This window comes from Odontomachus brunneus, unplaced genomic scaffold (genome assembly GCF_010583005.1).
Source record: "Odontomachus brunneus isolate Ranch 3 - 2012 unplaced genomic scaffold, Obru_v1 Obru_scaffold_041, whole genome shotgun sequence".
In the NCBI taxonomy this organism is placed as follows: Eukaryota; Metazoa; Arthropoda; class Insecta; order Hymenoptera; family Formicidae; genus Odontomachus; species Odontomachus brunneus.
Window position 1 is genome coordinate 743,573 of NW_022639491.1, and position 23,721 is coordinate 767,293.

Consider the following 23,721-nt stretch of genomic DNA (forward strand, 5'->3'; position numbering starts at 1 on the left):
AAATCGCTACCCGTCGGGTTTCGATCGATTGGATTCGTCGGAGGACACACGGGGGGCCCCCGAGGGGGTGTGTCTCCAACGACAGTGTGTAAGACAGTGACGGGCCCTGTAGTAGGATCCCACTGCTGAAGATTGGTCAATTTATAGTGGTGCTCGGTCAACGAGGCGCCACGGCATTTAGCGGTTAACGCATGCAAAGAGCGAGAGGGAGAGAGATATATAGAGAGAAAGAGCGCGTGGAAGAGAGAAATGAGGAACGACACGACACGAGGAGAGGAAACCAGAGACGCCACTCAACGATATTATTCGAACTGATGCGGTGAATTGGCGCTGACGACATCGCACAGAGCCAATCCGACGGTTTGTTTATTGGCCGCGCGTTGGCGGATTCCTCGCGGTCTCCCGTTTAATTGAGTCCTCGTCGATCGGGACTGATACGAGCATATGGTCGATCATGCTAGAATTTCAAACGGTCGGTTATATGATCGATGTAAGGGATCCGTTGATTGCCTTGTCTACGTGTAGACAAGGAGACGTTAATCCATTAAAGACTATAATTGTTTTGCGAACACTTTTGATTAAAGAATTAATCTGTTCATTTCTTGGAGACTCTAATTAAAGCTATTTTTATCGAAGATACAGGGAGATCAATTAATTATAACTAGTTATAATTAATACAAAGAATTGAATGCCGAAGACATAAAATAAAATTATATAGTAATCAATGTTGTTCAATACGAAAGAAACATAAATGGCACATTCGTCGTTAGTGGGTAAAATTCAGCACGAAACGATCACGAATCATTTTGTGTTTTCCATAATACCACTAATATTCGTGTATACTGATTTCTGTTATATAGCTGTTATTAGGGGTTGTGCTTTTATACGCGATAAAAATAAATTTCATTATTATTTCAAATTATTTATGAAGTATTCCAAAATCTCGTAGTTCATTGAAGGTACAACGTGCACTGTAGCAGTCAGTTAATGTTGACAAATTGATTTCAGCACGGATATTAAATCACATCAAATTATCCGAGTATTCACGGACTCTTTTCGGTGGAAATCAATGTGATCAACTGGCCACACGTTTCGAATGTCGCGTCAACAATATTCACCTTTATCGACAATATAAAAATACAAAAGCTGAACGTTTTTCTTTTGAAACCAGTGAGAATAAACCGCGCTTTAGTTTGCTTAGGTTTGAGAACGCTGCGACTGTGCTGATACAAGGATCGCAGCTCCGGAAAGTCCTCGCTCTCTCTCTTTCTTTCCATCTCTGTCAGCTTCGACCAAATCGACTCGAAAAATCGAGATAACGGTCAGTGTCGTTCTGCGTGTTAAGTCACCCGCGTCGAGGATCATTACGAGACTGCGTGCGCTCGACGGCGAGCTGGCTGCCCGGCGGTGGTGCATTCGGAATATATCATTCCTGGCTTCTCGTTCGTTCAGTCGTATACGCCTCATACGGAGGAGAAAAAAAGCGCACTGAACGAGGATCGTTTTACGAGTCTCTATGTAGAGCGGATCTCCCATCGAGGAGATTATAATTACGTGGTCGCCCGGAGCCCTTCATAATGATCCATCCCGCCTCACAAATACGCGCGTCAACAATTAAACCTGTCGCCTGTCGATACGAGTGTCCTCGACGCAGACACGCGACAACGGAAAACAACCCGACGACATTCGCGTCGCTCGTATTCGCGGCGGATAGTACAGCGTGGCTCGCGCGAAAATTCATTTTCACTCGGAAAACCGTTCTCAGACCTACTTGCACAAGCCGCGCGGAATTATCACCCGTGGCGATGGTGTTCCTTGAAACGCGCCGAGAAACTGCAATGAGAAGCTCTCTCTTTCACTCTCTGTCTCTTTCTCGCTGTCGTAAGACGCGAATTTCCTTGAGCGCTCGGCAATGATACGCGAGCGTGTCGCAAGCGAAAATGGCGAAGCAAACAAATGCATTTAGGCGTAACGCGCGTCACGAAACGGGATGAGCGCGATGTTTTGTCTGTGCCTACGTCTTACTGTCTTACTGCCAATCCCACTAGATAATCTTTAATGTGTGCTACTTACATTGTTACGTACATCTTAGGAACTAATATTTGCTGTACTTTTAGCGAAATTTACTGTGTCTTTTAGCAAGATAGACCTACCGTACTATTAGAAACATAATAAAATTGAAAAGAATTTATATTAAATAAACTACAATATATAAATATCCTCTCTGTGTATATAACCCAAGGAAAAATCAAAATATTCATTTGAATTAATGCGAAATATTATCAAAGTGTTAATCAGTTAAACTTGTTATTGTTATATTAACAGGTGAGAGAGACATCTTTAAATTATGTTATGTTTACTTGATGAGGGGTCGAGAAAAATTGATTAATTGTTAATGTGCATACACCTGATAATCATAGCGTGTTCCGATCGCGCTCGTTGCGCTTACCCGAATAACCGGCGAGCTCTCCGCGGTTTCCGCGTCGCCGGCGCTCCACGCAGTCGGACGTCGTTTGTTCAGAGATGCAAATGCGAAATCGCGTTATTTCTCCGCGTACGCGTAATGGCCCATTACGCGCACGTGGGCCCTACGACAAAGGAATCCGCGTCCGTTGGCGCGTTTATGTGCGCGCCGCGTGGCAACCAAAAGGATCGCTCGCACTCGCTCATGTTAACGTGAAACAACACCAGGATGTGTCGTCCCGTTCGCATCCGCAAAAAGAACCCCCGACACCCTCGGCACGCCCGCTCTTCGATCGTCGTCGTCCCCGCCGATTTATGCACGCCGACAGCTATCCCGATTCTTCACGCACGCGCGCGCGCCTCTCGATAAAGCAATTCGTCGTAGTTCACCACGCGACACGCGACTCCCGTTTCACGGAAAAACGCGCTAACGAAACCGACCGATGTCTCGATATATGCGTGACGAGCGTTGTATGAGATGAGAAACGTCACGAGCGTTAATGATACAAATAATTTGGAGAGCTTCGCTCGAGGACACAAATAAAATATTACAAATGAAATATGAAAAAGATATTAAATTTATAAAATAAAATTTAATATGAAATAGAACATCGCATCATCATGATATTTTTATCACAATTTTGTTACTTACGAATAGTATGTTACAATAAATAAACGAATAGTATAATGCCACAATATATATATATATATATGATTATCAAGTGTATGCACATTAACAATTAATTTTTCTCGACCCCTCATCAAATAAACATAACATAATTTAAAAATGTCTCTCTCATCTGTTAATATAACAATAACAAGTTTAACTAGTTAACACTTTGATAATATTTCGCATTAATTCAAATGAATATTTTGATTTTTTCTTGGGTTATATACACAGAGAGGATATTTATATATTGTAGTTTATTTAATATAAATTCTTTTCAATTTTATCATGTTCCTAATAGTGCTATCTTGTTAAAAGACACAGTAAATTTCGCTAAAAGTACAGCAAATATTAGTTCCTAAGATGTACGTAGCTATATATGTATATATATATATATATATATATATATATATATATATATATATATATATACTATTTATAAAATATTGTGACATTTTGTGTTGAAATGTTGTGTGAAAAATCTACTTTTTCTAAATAAATTTCCGCACACATACGAAAATATGCGGACATTGAGGGATATTACTTAGGCACACACCGGATATATGACTGCGCAGGCATACGCACACCGTTTCTCTTTCCCGTGCGAACAAGAGACCCGGCTTTTCCGCGAGAGACAATGGCGCGCGGTTTCACGGCTAACGGCGAGCAGATGGCCCGGGTGATTAGTCCGACATTCGCACTAGCAGCGTCTGTGCGCGGTTGGCACGTGCATTCCAACGCGGATCTCGGTTTCATCTGCCCGGGGGCAGCTTTCGCTGCAACCCCATGAGAGGCTTAACCCTTGCGTCGGTATGACAAGTCACACCTGTAGCGCAAACCTAGTCTGGCCGACTCCGTAATCCACGCAAACACAAACACGTGTGTGCGCGCCCGCACTTATATGCGGCTTTCTAATATTAAACTAAGAAAAATTAAATCTTTTTCTCACACTGGATATATTTTATAATTTATATATTTCTAATTTGTAACATATTTATTATTCAATTCAACCGAAATAATAGAAATGCTTCAATCAGTTGCTATTCGTTGGACACAATGATTTAATTTGTCAACGGGAAGATAAGATCGGTTTGTCTTTTAAATTTTCTTGTGTGTATGACTTAGCATCCTTACTTTGGTTAAATATCCACGCAGCTATGTCGAAGAAGTGAAAATCCGTAGAACTTTGCGAGATTAAGCAGTCAAGTTCGTGCAGTCGTGGTTCGATATGCAACAGATTAAGAGCGATATCGTGGCGATTTGTCCTCGCGAGAACACTTCCGCAAGTTCGATTTCCACTCGTTCGACCGCTCTCGCTCCTCGTCATCGCCGACGGTAGAGGCCGGCGTTTAATCTCTTCTTTTTCTTTTTTCTTTTTCTATTCCCGGCGCTTCCCGGCCGGTTTGTTCTCTCTATTCGAGATCGCTAGAGAGAAACTCTCCGCCTCGCTAATCATGCCTCGGCTAATGGGCAACAACGATAATTAGCCCGATAATAAAGCGTAGGTGCTTCTTCCTAGCACGTAGATTAAATGGCAACAGTTATCGCCTTCCGCGCCTCGAGAGATACGCTCCGCCTAACGAAGATCGTTCACGATGCAAAAATTTTAAGAGAGGGAGGGGGAGAGGAGAGAAAGATAGAAAGAGAGACTTTCTAACCTACAGTGCCGTTCCTTGTCGGCGCGAGGAAGAAATTAGAAACGAGGAAAAACGTGTCGACATCTTTATCTTCTTCAAATTTTTCAAGTGAAATTTCGTTTGTAAAGTAGAGCGACATTCGGGTCATTCAAGTCCGAGTAATTTTTCACTCGTAAAGAATGAATTCTGCATTCTGAATTGTCGAGTAAATATTTTCACCCAATATATATGAAATTAGAATCTACTCTAAGTATACAAGCTCGAATGATCCACTCTAAATATATAAATTCGAATGAAATATTTACCCTTACGACTTCAAGTAGCGTTTCGAGTGAATTTTTACTCGTTTTCAGTGAGGGTTCACTCCAACTCAGATTATTCCGTATTAATAATCATTACTTGAAACTCGTCCTAAGTAAGATATTCAGATTTGAATTCAGAGTTAGATAAGTTTTCCACTTGAATCATGGATTACAGATATAAATGTCGTAAATATCATAATTCAACTGAAAAAAAAAACTTGAATCTAATTCAGAATAAAAATTTGAGTATCTTATATGAGACAAGTGACAACATGACAACGGTTAGCACGGGCCTTAGACAGTAGATGAACGCGTGCTCGCATTTCGCGCATTAAACTTCCTTTCTTTTCTTATCTGTTATAGACGCCTGCGGTTTGTCGGACGTGGCGCACATCGAGTCCGTCCAGGAGAAGTCGCAGTGCGCCCTGGAGGAGTACTGCCGGTCGCAATACCCGAACCAGCCGACGAGGTTCGGCAAACTGCTGTTGCGACTGCCGTCGCTGAGGACGGTGTCGTCGCAAGTGATCGAGCAGCTTTTCTTCGTGCGGCTGGTGGGCAAGACGCCGATCGAGACGCTCATCAGGGACATGTTGCTGAGCGGCAGCAGCTTCAACTGGCCCTACATGACCACGATGTGACACTCTGTCTGGCGGCAGCTGGCTTCCGCATAATACTGTCACTATACCTGGGGCGACGTCGCAGCGCTCGGCTCGCCGCGACCCGGACTCGCTCATGAATAGAGAGAAGGAAAGAGAGAGAGAGAGAGGAAAATAGAGGGAGAAAGAAATAGAAAAGCAAGCATCGCGGGTCCGCGAAGCTCGCTGACACGACGAAAAGGACGACGGACGCACGGGCGCGACACCTTGACGTTGCCGTCGTCGTCCGCCAAGTCGCGCGTCCAAGAGACGACGTCGGAAGCGCGCGTCCCGAACGAATGTCGTTCCCGTCGACGTTGTTATTAGCCCGGTTACGCGGTCGCGACTTTCGCCGGCGTGTCGTGCCGTGACACGCGACAACGCCACGTGATCGACCCGCTTCTCTAGGAGACCTCGTCTCCGGGAGAGAGAGCGTTTCTCGAAACGTTGAGGCGCGAGGACCGGCGGTCGGACTCGTGGCGGAAATCAGGATTTTAGTCAGAACTCGAAGTTTCTACGCCGACGTAACGCGACTCGACATCGAGAAGAGGAAGAGGACACACCAACGAACGCGAAGATGGCAAAATTGAAGAGGGAAGAAACATACGACGGAGAGGGGGAGGCTCGCAGGAGGAAGAATTAAGCATGGTCATTAACGAAGTTCGACCGAGAGTGATAGGATAATGCGCGCGAAGCGGAGAGAAAAGTGGGCGTGTGGAGGAGACGTCGTCTTGTTCGTCGAACGACGGGGAGGAATCTCGGCGAGCGCGGTAAGACGGGGGAGAGAGAGAGAGAGAGAGGGGGGAGGGGGGAGAGAGAGATAGGGAGAGAGCGAGAAGAAAAGATGTAATAAAGACGTTGCTCATTCAGAGAATCGCGGAGGCGCCAAGTGGCCCGACAGCGCGTCCAGGAACATCCACTGGGCGTTCAAACTTGGTACTTGCTAAAGTGGTCGAGCGAGCGAGAGAGAAACAGGGAGGGAGAGGGGGGAGATTGTGCGTGCGAGGGACTTGTCAGTTGTGTTTGTGTGTGAGTGCGCATGTTGCGTGAGCAAAAGAGCGAAACAGAGCGAGAGTATGAGAGAGTGAGAGAGGGAAGCGTGGGGCCCAGGGGGTAATAGATAGATAGATAAGCGTTTTGTTGTATCTCTCCTGGCTGAAGAATGAAATAGAGGGGAAGAGAGGCGGTTGGAGAGAAACAGGGGGTGAGGGTGGAGGGAGGGTCGGGCAGGAGAAGGGGGGAGGAGGAGGACGAGCGTGGCGTGAAGAAGTCATAAATTAGCATTTATAATCAACGACGGGGGAGAGCCGGTGGATCTCCCATCGCTATCTCGAATCAATCTTCGCGCCGAGTACTCGCTATTAGTCGAGTCATGCCATGGGCCTTAGTCATTCGTCTTGACGCCTCTTCTACGAGAGCCTGCGTTCTCCGAGAGTCCACGGCCCATGGTGGTGCATTCTTTCAGAAATATCCCTTTCAGTCGACGACGAGACAAGACGAGACTCTGGTTCGATGCTCCCGCAGATCTAAATCACTCCAACATTGTTCGCCCTTCGCCCAACTTTTCCGTGACTTTTGGAAACGAGTCGGTTCTCCCCGCATGGCCACGTGATCGACTAACATAGCACTTGAATCACCGCGCAAGGGATTTTCTGAGGACCTTAGAGATGTGATCTTAGTCTTTGTGTTAAAGTGTATCTTTTAAATTATTTGCGTAATTCTCGTTTGTTTGCGGATTGGTGGCAAGTTCATCCTTCTTCTTCTTTTTGTTTCTTATTTTTTTTTTTGTAATTAGCACGCACTCACTTCAGCATGCATTCAGAATAATTCCGAGAGACGCGGCTGAGGATCGTCCGGCTCTTTCCTCCGCGCCGCTCTTCGCGCTTTGCATTTTCTCATCTGTTACGTTTTTACTAAATAAATCGCTTGCGGTTCGTTGAATTTGCATCGTTTCACCTCGTTTTTCCGTCTTAGTCTTAAGGATGAAATCTCTTGTAAAGACCACGCTGCGCGACGTTGTCGTTTGTCGAAGTTTGTCTATATATACATATTTAAAAGTAAATATATATTGTACAAATTTTTATATATACACATACACATAGTACTTAGATAGAGAAGAGCGAAGAGTCGGGCTTCATCGGCACATCCGGTATCTTAGCGAGACGACCTTATCGGTGTAAGAACAAGAGAAAAAACGAAAGGGGAAAAGAGATTGTTCGTTGTAAGTAGAATGTAAAGCGAGGAGCATTGCGATCGACGTGAAATCACACGGGAGGAACTTGTGAAATCACGCGAAAGTGAATCGATTCTCTTTGCGTTTCCGCGGCGGTACCGTGCACGCGTACAGCGGCTTTCCTGCGAAAATAGAGCGCTTAAAGACGCGAAACGATCGCGTATCTTCACTTAACGTATTATAGGGATTACGGCGATGATCCCGACGGCGAGATCTCGTCTCGGGAAGCGGCTCTCCCCTTGAGGGAGAGGAAGCATCGTGCGGCACGACGAAATCCCACACACGCGATGTTCAACTTGGATGACAATACCGCGCGATATCAACTGATATTATATCTTGTAAATACGATATTTTTACTTTGGGTTACTTAAGAGCGCACGCGGCGACACACGATCAAGTGCGATACGATGTCTTCTCTTGTATGCCAGTGCCATTGCGCGTGTCACGTCATCGTGTTACGATTCATTTCGCGGAGCTCACAGGATCGGTCGGTCGTCCGAAATCCACAAAACACACGGTGAACACGCGACGACGTCGCTGCGACGTCCGGCGGAAACACGCCAAGGTGAATCGGGATTGTCCAGTTGCATCGACTATTTCAAAATATTCAGGGCGAAATCTCGCGAATCTCCGATCACAGGATCGCGCGTTACGTTGGTTAATTATGTCCGCGATTGTTAATGATGAAAAACTTGGATGGCGATCCTGATGACTCGTTAGGATTGTAAAGGAGACCGACAACTTGGCCTGTTACGTCCTCCGCCGCTTGCGATCCACGTTTTGTTATTTATAATAATTAATAAAAGCTCTGAAGACAAACCATGTTTTTCTTTTTTGTTTTGTGACTCCTGCCAACTTTAATCGGTGAACGCGCTATTATTTATGCATTCTGCGTTGTTAACGAGAAAAATTAATGCGATTATATTAATATGATAGAATATCGATAATTTGTAAATCTTTCTCCAGAGAGATTCCGAAACTTTTCGGGAGAAACGTGAGCTCGGGATGTAACGGGTTCAAGTCGAAACGCAACGCTACGAGACGTATATATACATATATCGAGGTATATTTTTGATTGAAATGTGAAGAATATTCGATACTGCTCGTCGCTGAGTCTCCGATGAGTCGACGTAAGAGAGACATGTAAAGATAAGATAGCTGCGAGTTGAATATGCGAGAAAATAAGGACGGTGCGGCGGAGTGATACGTGTGTGTATTAATGCGAATGCGGTGTACGTGTGTGCGTGAAAATTAGTATGAAAAAGGATAAAAGTGTGCACATGTGTGAATGTGTGTGTGTGCGCGCGTGTAGGGGAGAGAGAGAGAGAGAGAGAGAGAGAGAGAGAGAGAGAGAGAGAGAGAAAGGGAGGGAGGGAGGGAGGGAGGGAGGGGAAGAGAGAGAGAGAAGTATGAAAGTGAGGTCGCAAAATAATGTGATATATGTACGTCAAAATTGAAACCCGATTTTTCGAAACGGTGCTTTTTCTATCTTATAAATATTGTACAATATATACATATACACAAACAGACACACGCGCCCGCGCGCATACGCACACATACACGCCACACATATGCACACATGTATACAAACACGGATTCAGCGCGTTGTATAGGGTTGTTTAATGATATTATGAAGAGATATTTGAATACTACGTTATAATAAATGTGGCAATGTCGAGCTAGTTACTTAGTGGAGCACTTAGGGGTGTATGGGATATTTGTAATATTTTTAAGCAGCGGTCGTTCCTTGATAGGGGAGGTTCTGCGATTGGCTAACCTCGAGCGGGATCCAGTTAACGGTATCGCGACCGGATCGCACGCAACGCGAGTCTTTTACTACTTCGGGAAGACGCCGGAACTCGGATTCGAGGAGGTGGTGGACGATCGCTATCGCGCATCGAGTACTTAAACGCTTAGAGTGTCCGGGCGATGTCGCCCGCCGGGAAATCCGAAAACTTTCACGTCGCCGACAGACAATTGCCCCGGGAATGCACAGTCCTCGTTTTACCGACTCGAGCCGCTACTACTCTGTCCAAGAAAAACGAAACATAGACACAACACATATCCTTTATCGACACGCTCCCTCGATTCTACGTAAACTCGTCCCTCCGACTCGTGGATCCTCCTCGAGGATGCTCGTCGACAATGATGCGGTTGCTCACGAAACTCAAAAATGTATTATAATACCGATTACGAGCGCGTGTGCGCACACGTCAGAGCGCGAATGACGTTCTATACATAGCTATGTATAAAGTCGTGAACATTTTTTGTATAAAAGACGCGTGTAAATAATTAATATATAAATATAAATACATATAAATATATAAATATGAAAATATATGAACATATATATATATATATATATACATATATATATATATATATAAATAAATTGCAAAGAAATATAAATATATAAATAAATCTATATATATATATATATATATATATATATATATATATATATATATATATATTGTATCGTAGCGACGCGCGTAGCTCACCGCTACGATGAGTAATAAAAGCATTACTGACGATGTAACCAATGTCGAGACGCATAAGCGGCGGTATGTACGAGTTGTAGATGTAACGCGACTGGTCTTTTTTGCAGATGTTATAATAAGAAAATATCACGTTACAAAGTACGCGCGACTGGTGTTCTGATTATTCCAACCCTCACGTCAGTGTGATCCCCTGTTGCGACCCTATATAACTTTCTTCGCATATTTCGACTTGATCTGCAATTTTCCTAATTATTTTCGATATATGAAATGAATTCATTTTCTTTCTCCCTCTTTTTTTCTGATATTTTTGAAACCGAAAAGAACAAGCAGAAAGAGGAAGGAAAAGATCGAGCGGAGTTCGACGACGCGGAAGGCAGAGGAGAAGAAAGCGAGAGAAGCGTCGGGAAAAAAAGCACAACGAGAAAGATGAGAGACGAAGAGGAAGACGAAGAGAAGGAAAGAGAGAGAGAGAGAGAGAGAGAGAGAAACGGATCGTGAAGTGCCTCCGGCCGAAAGGCCGACGGGGTCGCGATCGCAGACAGAAGCATCGCCGTCACGTCGGCTAGAAATCACTCGCGCGGGCCTAGGAAAAAATCACTCGCCAATTGTTTATATTGAAATACGCTCGTGCAGGAATGCACCTCGGGCACGGTGAGCGCGCGCCTCTCGCCGGGAACCGAAGGGACAGGCGGGTAACGCGAAAGGGGACGCGAACGGGATGCGTGCCTTCGAGGTATTCGAAAAAGAAGCCGAGGAACGTCCGGCTTCTTTGGCGCTCCGCGAAATTCTCGCCTCCTCGGCGAGACACGGACGTCCACCCTGGCGCGACGCGCGCCGATGAAAGCGGACAACAACGGTTCCTATTTCAGGACAGTATCTCTCACGCGCGTCTCTCCGCGACGCTGCCGCCTCGCGTCCAATGACTTCGTTTTCTTTTCTTGTTTGCTATCTGTATCAGATCGATATCGATAAATATCAATGCATATCGTTTTCTTTTCTTTCTATACAACCAATGTTAGATCAATATCGACAAATACCAAACGTACACAACCGGTATTACATACCTTTATTGACATCCTCCGAGGATTTTAATTCTCTGTACACAATGTTGGGTCTGTGAGACCCGAACGAATATTCGATCGCTTACTAATTTTCGTAGAGTGCGGGAGAATTTCAAAATAGCACAAATCTGTTTGCAGATTTTGATTTTATTGCGCTACTATCATATACTTTACTTACTCGAAATTAAAGATCTGGTTGGCACAATCAGATCTATGTGTGAGCCAACCATATTGCTTTTTTTATCTAGGCTTTTCTATATCTCAGGGAAAAATTGTGCAGTTTTCTCCAACAATAACGGTTTCCAACGAAATCATAATAATTCAAAGTTGTTCGGGTCTGACAGATTCAAAATGTATTGTATGATTCAAAAAATATGATTGTACGTAAAGGATTAACATTAATTCTTTTATACGTTTATCATAACTTTATGTAATAATACTCGATATATATAAAACATTATAAATAATAAGTAAAACTTAAGGCTCCTGGGGAGTCGCATCATCTCTTTTTAATGACGTCAGAAGCGAGAAAACGCATGCTAAAAATTCCTACAAAATACGTCGAGATAAACAGATATATCCACAAAACGACATTTCCGATCGATTAAGTACACCTCTAAAATACTCCGTACACTTTCCTTTTGTTCTAAAAATCAATAGATAATCGGAAAATTAATATGACAAGATAATGAGGAAATTAGGTTAGAAAAAACGATTGCACGTCACATTTATTTTATAATTATCTGTTGATTGTTAGAACAAAAGGAAAGTGTACGGAGTACTTTAGTATTTTGTACTTAATCGATCGCAAATGTCGTTTTGTGGATATATCTGTTTATCTCGACGTATTTTGCAGGAATTTTTAGCATGCGTTTTCTCGCTTCTGACGTCATTAAAAAGAGATGGATGATGCGACTTCCCAGGAGCCTTAATAATATTAGTAAAACATTAATAATAATAAGTAAAACTTTTGGAATTTTTCATATTATTATATATATACTCTAGAAAGGTAATTTTACGTGTGAAAACTATTATGTTAATCTGTGTTCATTTCTTTTTTCTTCATTTATCCTTATGTCGAGAGAAGCATATTTCACGCATATTTCAAACTCAAGTTCGGAAATCATTGAGAGATGAGAAATACCTGTCCTATTCGTGACATGCGGGAAACGGATAACAAACAAGGTGACGTGCTACATATTTATGGCTGGAACGACGACAAATCAAGGCAAATCGAGCTTCCGTGGACGGCCACCGATCCTAGAAGCGCCGTTTCCACGAATGAGAGGCTCGTCCTTTCACGATTTCTCGCAGAAATGCATACATAAATCCCAGATAAATCACGAGTGGACAGGACTTGTGGCCTCACGCCGGAGCGCATGCACGGAAAGACAAAAATGGCGGATTCGATTCGCGGCCTTAAAAAGGATCGCCGGTAGCCTCCGCGGCAATACAATGCATCGTCGTGCACCGCTGGCGTGCTGCCAAAAGCCACGCTTCTCCCCGGGCCCCGTAAACAAAGCGTTTCTTCTAAGAGAACACGTTGACAGTTGCGCGGTACTTATCATGCTTGGAGCATCCCACTTCGAACGAAATTAATCACTCCGTTCTCTCTCTATTTCCCTCCTTCCCTATTCACCCCCTTTATCTCTCCCAAGCAGTAGGTGCGCGCTTGTTACCTCGCGAGAGTGAACTATCGCGACACCAGGACGCGCGTGTCCTTTCTCTGGTGAAAATTGAAATTGGAGAGTAAATAAAGTGTAAACGAAGAGTGAGTAAAGCGGAGTAAAGTGGAAGTGTAAGTAAAGCGCTTACAAAGCGTAAATTGAAACATCGGAACGTAAAGCAAGCGTACCCGCTGTTCAGGAAAATTTCAAAATAGCACAAATGTGCTGTTTCAATTTACGTTTTGTAAGTGCTTCACTTACATTTTCTTCGTCACTCTTCGTTTACACTTTATTTACTCTCCAATTTCAATTTTCACCAGGATTCCACATGGAGTTGCTGAGAACCTTAATCGTCGAAGTGGCTTTCGGCGATATCTCAGTGTACACTGGTTCATTAATTTAGTTCTTTTTCGGTGTAGACTAGTGTAGATAAGCACACGATATCAGGGATTCTGTAACTTGTTATTGAATTTAATGACAGTTTTGTTATCGTTGTGCAATTTTTTTACGATATACAAAAGCTGCGCAATGATAACGAAACTGTCATTAACTTCAATAATGAATTGCAGAATCCCAGCACAGGCGCGTTCATCTACACTTGTCTACACTCAAAGGACTCAATTAATTATACCAGTATACTTAATCAGATTTTATTTTTGCGATATGTAAAGCATTATTATTATTATTGTATTCAGACATTTTTTATTAATTGTGAGGTTTAATATTTGTCTTAATTATGAGATTAAATTTCTTCATGAATTATGGTTCAATTATTTTTTATTAAATACAAGGAGGGAAAGGGGGAAGTTTGTGATTCCTGATTCGTCGAACGAAAAAACGCCGTCTACGTTCGTCTGCGAGTTTCCCGATCTCGCCATTCGAGCAAATGTGAAGAATGATTGACTGCGGAAATACGGAGGATCCGCTCCGATTAGGCACGCGCGGCAGGTTTTAATACTAAGGGGCCCGCGTACAGCCGACGATCTGTACGCCACGTCGAACAGAACGCTTCATTCAGAATCCTCATTGCAATCGTTATCATAGCGAGATAACGTCTCGTTTCGTCCGGCGCGCGTGCTCGCTCTCTTCGATACTTATATTTCTTCTTCTTGCAACCGGGTGAAATACATTTCGTCGGATAACGTTTCGCGCGTGCACATTCATGAAACGACCCACTACTTCCGCAAACGATTTCTATCTCTAAGCGAAATAATGTAACAGAAGCGCGTCTGAAAGAAAAAATAACGCGCACAAAAATGTCAAAGCATGCGACAACGCCGAATTGAAGCTTAATTTGCCGAGGAGGGGCAACATTTACGAAAGTCGAGAGCCGCAAGATTTCAGGAATCAGCGTGGAAAACGGCCGAGGACTGAGGAGAGAATGGAAAAACGGGGCGAGAACAGGAGTTCGCGGCGGAGATTTGGAGCAGCTCCAGCGAGAGAACGGCCGCGTTCGGTATGCATATATTTCGTTTTATCGTTTCCCTCGCGAGAAGAGAAAGAGCAAGACAGAGAGAAAGAGAAAGAGAGATGCCCGGTCACCCCGATGATAACCTGCTGTCTGACCTTATTATATCTCGCGGCGGAGGGCTCCTCCTCGCCGATATAATTCTAACGGCCAGGGCGCTCCCAGTGCACGCTTCGCGACCGTTCTCTCCTCTCCTCTCCTCTCTCCCGCCCCCTTTCCCTCGTGCCGGCGAAGAGAAGAGCGGGAGATAATGAATTCCCTGGAATTCTCTCTCTTTCTCTCTTGCGTGCGCGCGCGGAATAGAGACTCGCCGGTGCGTCCGACAAAATACAATCGAGGCCACTGCGAGTCAATGAATTTCCCCATGAATGAATGAAACCGCCACTGCGCCCCACAATTCGCCCGATATTCGTTTCCCCGCGCGTGATGCATTCGCGCTCACTTCGTACCCTTCGCGATTCTCTTTCCCGCGTCCCCCTCCGAAACCTGCCAGGCTGAATTTGACGAAAGATGAGTCGAGGCGATGCCGTTCAGGACTGACCGCGTTTGGCCGACAATGTCGCGGAATACCAAACAGAACTTTCAAAAATCACGATGAAAAATGGAAAACAATTAGTCGATTCTCGGAGCCTGGGGAATGGAGAAAATAGACATCACGTGCAGAAAAAGGGGGGAATGCTGTTGTATAAATAAAATTCGACAATGACATTATTGGAATAAATTTTCTTGATTCATTGAAATTAATATATCATCACAAATTGATACTATACTTTAATAACTCGAGTATTAATTTCTATAATATGGCTATTGCGTCAAGAGGATTGACATTTGGTGTTCTCCAATTCTATTGATACAACAGCATTTTTTTCGTGTATACACATAATACAGACAACAGTGCTGATAATGGTCTGCTGTCAGAACATTTGCCAAAGAATTATATTCTAGAATTACATACACAAATCGAGGCCGATAGTTTCATAATAGTTTCCTTGTGATCTAATTACGGGCGTAGAGAGAAATAAAGTCTGAAAGGGCGCGCGTAGTCAGGGGATTCGTTCGATTCACAGAGCGATTTACGGACCTCGCGATTCGTCGCGATCCGGACGATTTGATATGGATTCCGCTTAACGCGAGAACGAGAATCTGTGTGGATCTAGATCTCTTCTAGGAATTCACGGATCGCGATCACGTTCGTCACTTGTAACGGAGTATTGTTGGCGTGGCGTGGCGTGACCCAGTATTGCATCACCGAGACGCGAAGTAAACAACTGTTTTTACGTATCTAGTCTAATCGCCTTGAGATAAGGAATTCTGAAAACAACGATTACACGGTGCATCTCGTCCAATCGAACATACAGTCGTGACGGGCAGGCCGTGTTGACGTATTTTCGCGGGAAGTTTCGAAAACGTGTAGCCACGCGCTCGACAACTTGATGACGATGAACTCTAATTCCTGCATTTAGGTTTTTCATCTATCTTTTCAAAAGTTTCGTTCGTTAAGGATTCAATGATCGACGACGGCGCATCGTCGCGCAGGGATCAAAGGGACCGAAGGGAGGAAGTCCAGCGGGGAAGCGCGGCCGCTGTCTTCCGTTTCTTGATGGAGTAATGTGCGTTTGTTATGTTTCAATTGCCGTTTTGCCACCCACGTGCCGATTCTCCTCGGGCTCGCGCAAGTTCGTCGGAGCGTCCATTTGCTCGGCCGTTCGCCGATCCATCTCATGTCGCATGTTTAAAGAGCATGCCTCCTTCATAGACATATTCCTTTTGCATTAATCACGACATGGAGAAATGGATTAATCGATCCAGACAGCTTATCGTAAATCTTGTATTCGTTTCTTGATTATTTACGTGACTCAAATTGAAATTTAGAATCTACGCGGAAAGAACATTATAGTTTTTTCTTTCTCATATAAATTCTTTTCAATTTTGCTATGTTCATGCCAATAATAGTACAGTAACAGATTGTCAATAAGGTCTACCTTGCTAAGAAATACAGAAAATTTGATTAGAATTTTACCATGTTTCGCTGGAAACATAACAAATGTTTTTAATAGCATATTTCAATCCCTAAAATATAAATAGTACATATGAATTTAAAAAACAGACAATCATAGTGCAGAATGTCAATCTATTCCTCTGTTACAAAATTCTACGTTTTACTATAAAATTCTCTCCGTACTGTAAATTATATATCGATTCTGACTCTAATAACAGTTCTTGGGTGCCGAAAGTTCCGCCTTCTTATATCATTTCTGTTTAGTCTTATTGTTGCACAGAATTCAAATTCTATTTTTAACACGCTATTTCTATCTCTGTCTTCGCAACAAATTCGACGGAATTTGCAGAATTTATCGTCAATGCAAAATTTCAACTAGGAAGGAACGTCCGATTATCCGTTCGATCTTCTACGAGCGCCACGAAAGAGGCCGGATGTTGTTGTCCTAGATGAGACGTATCGCGATAATAAGACCGCGCGATTTCGCAAGCCGCTGCAAACGATGAAACGGAAATAAGCGCGCGCGCGAAGAGTGCGCGAGGAGTGCGCAGAATAGCGCTTGCGTCGGAAAGATCATCGGCGGTCGCGCGCGATCGTAAACGACGCGAATTTCCAAAGCCGCTCGCCGGCTTCGCAACATAATCATCACCGGTAACGGAGCGATCGCAAATTATAGCCGATGCGGTAAGTTAATATCCGCGATGTTGCACCAAGAAAAACGATAATCCCCTCCCTCTCCCGTGCCTTCCTCCCTGCCGCCCCCATCTGAAGACGCGCATGATGGAGGGCGTAGCACGTGTTCGATTCTCTCCATCGATCGTGAGCGAAAAGCGCATCGGCGGGGGGAGGAGAGGATGATGCCCGACCGAGGGCTCCGTTGCGTAACTCTCAAGAAATAAATTGCACGAATCGATTGCGCCGACCTCGATTAACCCTTTAAGTACGAGCGAGTCACATCCAAATCTCTCGTGCGCGCTCGCCAAAGTCATTTTTCACGAAATTCCGCGGCGGCTTCCTAACGGAACGCTCTCCCGACAATATGATGGATGTTGCATCGCGTTACATTAGATGCGCTCTGTTAGACGCAGCGACGCGTCGGGAGCTTCGAGTTATTGTATAACGGCGAAGCACCGCGTCTGTCGATTTTTCGCACGGAAGAATTTCGATTTCCAAGGCCTCGATTCTTCTCTTCTCTTCAGATCTTTAAGTTCAAGTCGCGATGAGCACTCGATGGCGGATGAACCGGTCTGTTCAAACGTGTCGTCATCGGAAACGCGAGAATTGGATTGGGAAGTGACACGTTACTTGTAACGCTATCACCATTACTTACTTTTTTCAGTAACGACTTCATAAGCGTTTTTCTTTCTATCCTTTCTATTAGTAACAATCACGATAATACCATTATATTTTTTTACTATCAGTAACGAACAGTCGTTATTATCACCGTTACTTTGTAAAAAAAGAAAAACGCAAAAAAAGAACTAGCTTCCAAAGTTAAAAAATAGCTATAGCAGATAAGATGTGTCACTGAAATAACAACAGCTAATGTCGATACTACCAAAGCTAAATTTATTCACTGTTAAACTTAGGCGCTACAGCGAGAAATATTAGCTCCTAGAAATAAAGAACTGTAACAAATGATTGTAGCTGTACGGCAAACTTCTTTAATATACATACGATAAGAAATTTAGGAATAACTGCCATTTTCTTAGCTACTAGAAATAATGTGCAATTTTAATGTCACCTAATATATTTGTATTTCATAGCGAATGCATCTTAGCTGTCATAGCCAATTCTTAAGTAACAGCTAAACGATTAGCCTTTTGACTAAGTTTGAGTCAGCTACCGCGGTTTAGCTGATATTACTAAATCATTTTTTTACGTGTAATTTTTTTACGTGTAATTTTTTTATGTGGATATAGAATATATCCACATATAATATGATAATGAATCACTTTGAAAAAGTAATTTTTCCAATTCCGCGAAAGAATGTGATCCGACCGAGTGGACGGAGTAACTCGAATAACGGACTAATACACAAGGAACGCAATTTTCATCGCGGCGCCCTCAATTAAGGCCCTCGGTGGCTATAAGCGCGCTGTGAATCATGCGAGAATCAGAATGCCAAATCGAGCGATTGTCGTAGCTCGTTTAGAGTCCACCGAGACTCTTAGCCTGGCTTAATTAACGGGGTCGATGGAAGAGAACCAACACCAGTGGCAAGTGCTGGAACGCTAATAATTCCTGCAGTCACTTGTCGTCGAGATGGTCGCGACGTAGAAAACGGTCTTTTAAAGAAAAAAAGGAATTTACATAAAAAAAAGAACTATATTTTTCCCGTGTAGAATACACAATCTTATCGTCTATAGGGAGAAATTTTTCATAAAAATCTAAGAGAATCTAATCGATATCACGTCCGTTCACGCTTCTTCTCAGGACGTAACCTTGCTTAGGGTGAAGTTAACCCTTCTGGTCTCACTTTTCTTATGAGCAATTTCAAATATGTATACGTCGCATTAAAGAAAATTAAAAATACGAAATGCGAAAACCTAAACTCGAAATAAATTTTCGAGTTTACTGTGAGACATATACAACTCAACGATATCGAAAGAATTGACACGTTCGCTAGCAGAGTCACGCGTGTATTATCCACCGATTCCTCACGAAAGCCTGACAATAATTTTCCATTTTATGTCTACATAAACAAATATGATGTATGTTACGTTACATAAAAAAATACGGTATGCGACAGACGATTTTCCGGACGAGCAGTGATGGCAAACGCATCGGGAATGAATCTTTCTCTGGAACGCTCGTGACGTCGGGAGCGCGGCGCGTTCTCTACAAAGTTCTTCCCCTCGGGCTCTCTATTGGTATCCCCGATGCTCGCGAAAAACGCGGACGCCATCGCGATGCTGCAACGACGCGACGAGGCAGGCATGAGCGGCTCACTTGCTCGCTCGCTTACATACGCAAAGGAGGCCCGCTTTTAATGCGTGCGTGTCGGTGCGTAAGTGAGAGGCGGAGCCGTGCCTTGGCGGAGGTCATAGGGCAATACCAATCACAGCCCCGTGATAACCACTCCTGCCATGCGTCTCGTGGATGCGTGCGTGAGTGCGTGTTCGCTTGCATACACGTGTGTACGTGTTGCCGCGAAGCGCGAGCGTGCGTCATAGTTGCAAAATTAATTATTTCTCGCGCTGCTCGTTGCCGACGGGCGTATCCCGTCGGACTTTGCGATTTCCAAGGAGGAAGAGAAAGATAGGCGCATAATAGTATAATCGGGTTCACCGTGCCGATTTGCCGAAGAAGGTGGAGATTTTTCAAAAGAAAACGAGAACGTCCATTCCGGCTACGCGAAATCCGTCGGAAGTCCGAAGCTTGAACTCCGAGTCGCTGAATCGCTGATTTCGCACGATCGAATGACGCTGGACGATAAGAACCGGAAGTCTGGTCTGCTCTATCGTTTATTTAGCACTGCATATAGCGCTTAAATATGAAGATTGACTGTCGTCGATTTTATTCGCCCGGCGCGAAAAATTTGTTGATAGTGTCACGAAACTAATAACCAGACCAGTATTTAACACGTACTTGAATGTTTGTAGTAGTAGTATTTATCCGTATAGACCGGCATAATAATCTTAACACAAAAAATTATACGGTTTTAAATCATAAAAATATTCTAAACAGTGTAACTTCATGTTTTACCACATGTTCTTACACTCATTATGTAAACGCATTTATAATATATAGTCACCATAATATCAATTTGCAGAAAAAAGACAATAATCTGTTTAAAACATCCTCGTGTATGTGCTTGGCATACATAGATACATTTAGATGGACTAAACAAAAATTACATTATAACAGTGACCAAGAATCTAATCTATAGTCAAAGTAGCTAACAGAGTAGTAACAAGAGACTTTTCTGTTATCATAAGCAATCATCGTTGCAAGCCATATTAACGTATGAAAGTGCTGCGCGCTCTCTAGAAATAAGCCTTAAAAAATTGATTCATAATTGACAAGTGAGATTATAAGTATATAGGAAAAAAATTTCAATCACAAAAACTCTTCTACTATTATAATAATAATTGCAATAATTGTAATAATTATTATTATAATAAGCAATAATAAAAATGATTATAAGCAAAAATAATAATTATTATAAGCAAATCGCGTTTTAACGTAGAGTTACCTGTTCGCGAAAAAGATCCAAAAGCCCAACGTGAGTGTGACAAGTAAAATTACAAGAAGAAATTATAGGAAGAAAAATTTCAACGACATAGACCTCTTTTACTATCATAATAAGCAGTTGCTGTGCGATTTTCGAATTTTGTGAAAAATAATGCAAGATATGATGTTTCTTATTATAGGTTTGTGTATATGTGTGTGACTAAAGTGCGGATTTTTACAATCAACCGAATGATATGGATTGAAGCAATTGATGCAATGTTTCTACTTCTTCATTAACTCAAAACACTGAAGCGCGGTTTTATTTAAAAATTCCGAGCAACTATTTAAAGAATGATTTGTATTACACAAAGAACACTTATATGACATAGCAGACACGCAATAAGAACGCAATATGGAAGGCATCATTTCGATAGATAAATAACCTAAGGTATTAAATATATGTATCTCAAACGATCTTTTCAGAGTACCTAGTGGCCTACATTATCATGATACTAAAACCAGAGAAGCCTGTAGACGACTCATAAGCATAATATACAGAAATAAGTTTATTACTAACAGCTTCGAAAATATTTGAGACCTTAATGAAACAACTGTTACCTATAATTGAAAATAAGGAACTGATACCTAAACATTAATTTGGTTTCCGCCAGAAATATGCGACAATAGGCAAAGTGCAAATAGATTAGGTAGCAAAATAAATAAAGATGCTAAAAGATGATGTTCTGTAGCATTTCTCGACATCTCTCAGGTCTTTGACAGAATCTGGCATAATGGTCTTCTATATAAAATTAAGATAAGCCTACCACAAAATTTCTACAACATCCTCAAATCATATAAGAGCCAATAAGGCTTTTTGTTTGATTAAGGAGAATCGATGAAATATAATTTAGCTAATAAAGAGTCCTTATTCTTCAAGATAGATCTATAAATTAGAATATAGAATGTTTCTAGTAAAGCACGAGGAAGTAGTTACAACACTATATGAAATACATTCTGGAGTCTCATGTACTTGGTCCAATACTCTACCTATTGTATATAGCTTACCAACAACTCCTGACATTCTAACTGTGATGCCATAGCGAATGATACTGCTGTTCTAGATTTTCATGATGATCTTATTATAGCATTCCATCTCTTAGAAAAAGAAATCTCATAAACATATAGAAATGGCTGAAAATATAGTACATTAGTACATAGAGTTAATAAAACAAAATCACGCTAATAAGACAAAATTCACGCTAATAAGACAAAATTTCCACTATTAGAAAAGAAATTAAGAACTACAGTCAAAGATATCATTTGGAAATCCATTCGAATACTCTTGCAGCCAATCTTATGACAAAACTGTTTCACAGACTGAAAAGAAAAATATTGCAAAATCTCCTAATATAAAAGAGAAAACAAAGTAGTAAAACATTGGATTTCTATTATTAAATGTCCCTAATTTAAGACAGATTGAAAAGAGAATTAGAAATAAAAACGATAATTTTGGAGACCTCATTATAAATTCTATCTCTATAGTCGCTTTGGGAATAATATAAACAATACGATAATCTGATATAATATATATATAATTGTAATAAAAATATAAAAATCATGATAATATAATCTAGTTTTGTGGTTTCCTTGGAAACAATGTAAAAATTTTCCCTGATAAAATATAATACAACATTTACAAGACAAAACACATGAAGTTATAGATATCACAGAAAGTGCTATACTACTATATTTTAGTCAAGACATGTCAAATACCTATGCCTATTTCACGGCTCTCTGTAAAATGTTTCCATTCAGATGCAGACCCTTGTATCCGCATTCATAGATCTACCTTAAAGAATAAGGACTCTTTATTAGCTAAACTGTATTTCATTGATTCTCCTTGATTAAACAAAGAGCCTTATTGGCAGCCTTATCTCCAGTATTTTCAAGGGAAGTTGCGAGCTTTCTTGAGGTAGTGACTCCAAACTTATTAGCAGATGCGGTAACATAACCTACAAAAATATCAGTTTTGTGCATGTGTGGAATACTGTTACTAATTACTCCATTATATTATATAATTAAAATAGATAACGAATTGCTAAATGACTCAAACTATAAATTTGGAAGTGAAAATGTAGAAAATGATCTTCAATGGTGATTATACTAAAAAGACACTCGTGACAGGGAAGATCCTATTGAGTTTTACGAAGATAAACTTTTTAGAAAATTATATAGATTCAATAAAGAATATATGATTGATATTCAATTACCGGTGATAAATGAAAGGCTACAGCGAGATAATGGCAGATTGCCGATTTCTTCTTTAACGCATTTCTCAATGTGTTTTCTATTCGTTAACCGCTGGTAACTATTGTCTGCTTATTAAAGCTGCGTTCCGAAATGCACTGCCAGTACTAAAAATCTATAGTTTATGTTACGTATATTATAGAATTTCAGTATTAGCAGTGAATTTCGGAACGCAGCCTAAAAGGCCATTTACAATAGAGCATCGTACGCCGTAGCAGTAAGAAATTGACTAATCACAATCGATTATTCTTGTAAAACTTCAGTATGATTGGTCAATTTCTTATTGCTACGGCGTACGATTTTCCATTGTAGATGGCCTAAAGGGACGTCTACATTGGAAGTAAGTAGTAAGAAGTAGGAAGTAAGAGTAAGAAATTGACCAACCACAGTCGAATGTGAGAAGAATAATCAACTATGATTGGTCAATTTCTTATTCTTACTTCCTACTTCTTACTACTTACTTCCAATGTAGACGTCCCTTTAGGCCATCTACAATGGAAAATCGTACGCCGTAGCAATAAGAAATTGACCAATCATAGTTGATTATTCTTCTCACATTCGACTGTGGTTGGTCAATTTCTTACTCTTACTTCCTACTTCTTACT

At 42.0% G+C, this 23,721-nt stretch overlaps 1 protein-coding gene and 1 long non-coding RNA gene across 7 annotated transcripts in view; one reads left to right on the forward strand and one right to left on the reverse strand.

Moving 5' to 3' along the window:
* LOC116844388 (steroid receptor seven-up, isoforms B/C) overlaps positions 1-10,321 on the forward strand; it is a 335,737-nt gene extending 325,416 nt beyond the window's left edge. For all 4 annotated transcript variants that reach the window (XM_032815851.1, XM_032815849.1, XM_032815850.1 and 1 more), the window contains one exon: positions 5,433-10,321. In XM_032815851.1, the coding sequence (XP_032671742.1) occupies positions 5,433-5,707 (275 nt within the window). In that variant the 3' untranslated portion in view covers positions 5,708-10,321. The remainder of the gene's footprint in view (positions 1-5,432) is intronic.
* A 10,781-nt stretch (positions 10,322-21,102) lies between these two features.
* LOC116844450 lies at positions 21,103-23,214 on the reverse strand. Of its 3 annotated transcripts, none has more exons than XR_004378085.1 (3): positions 23,080-23,214; positions 22,583-22,821; positions 21,103-22,000 (listed from the first exon to the last, which is right to left on the reverse strand). It is a non-coding gene; the product is annotated as an uncharacterized LOC116844450 (long non-coding RNA). The 3 variants fall into 3 exon arrangements; XR_004378086.1 differs by having other exon boundaries at positions 21,103-21,752; positions 21,875-22,821; XR_004378084.1 differs by having other exon boundaries at positions 21,103-22,821.
* Between the last annotated feature and the right edge of the window lie 507 nt (positions 23,215-23,721).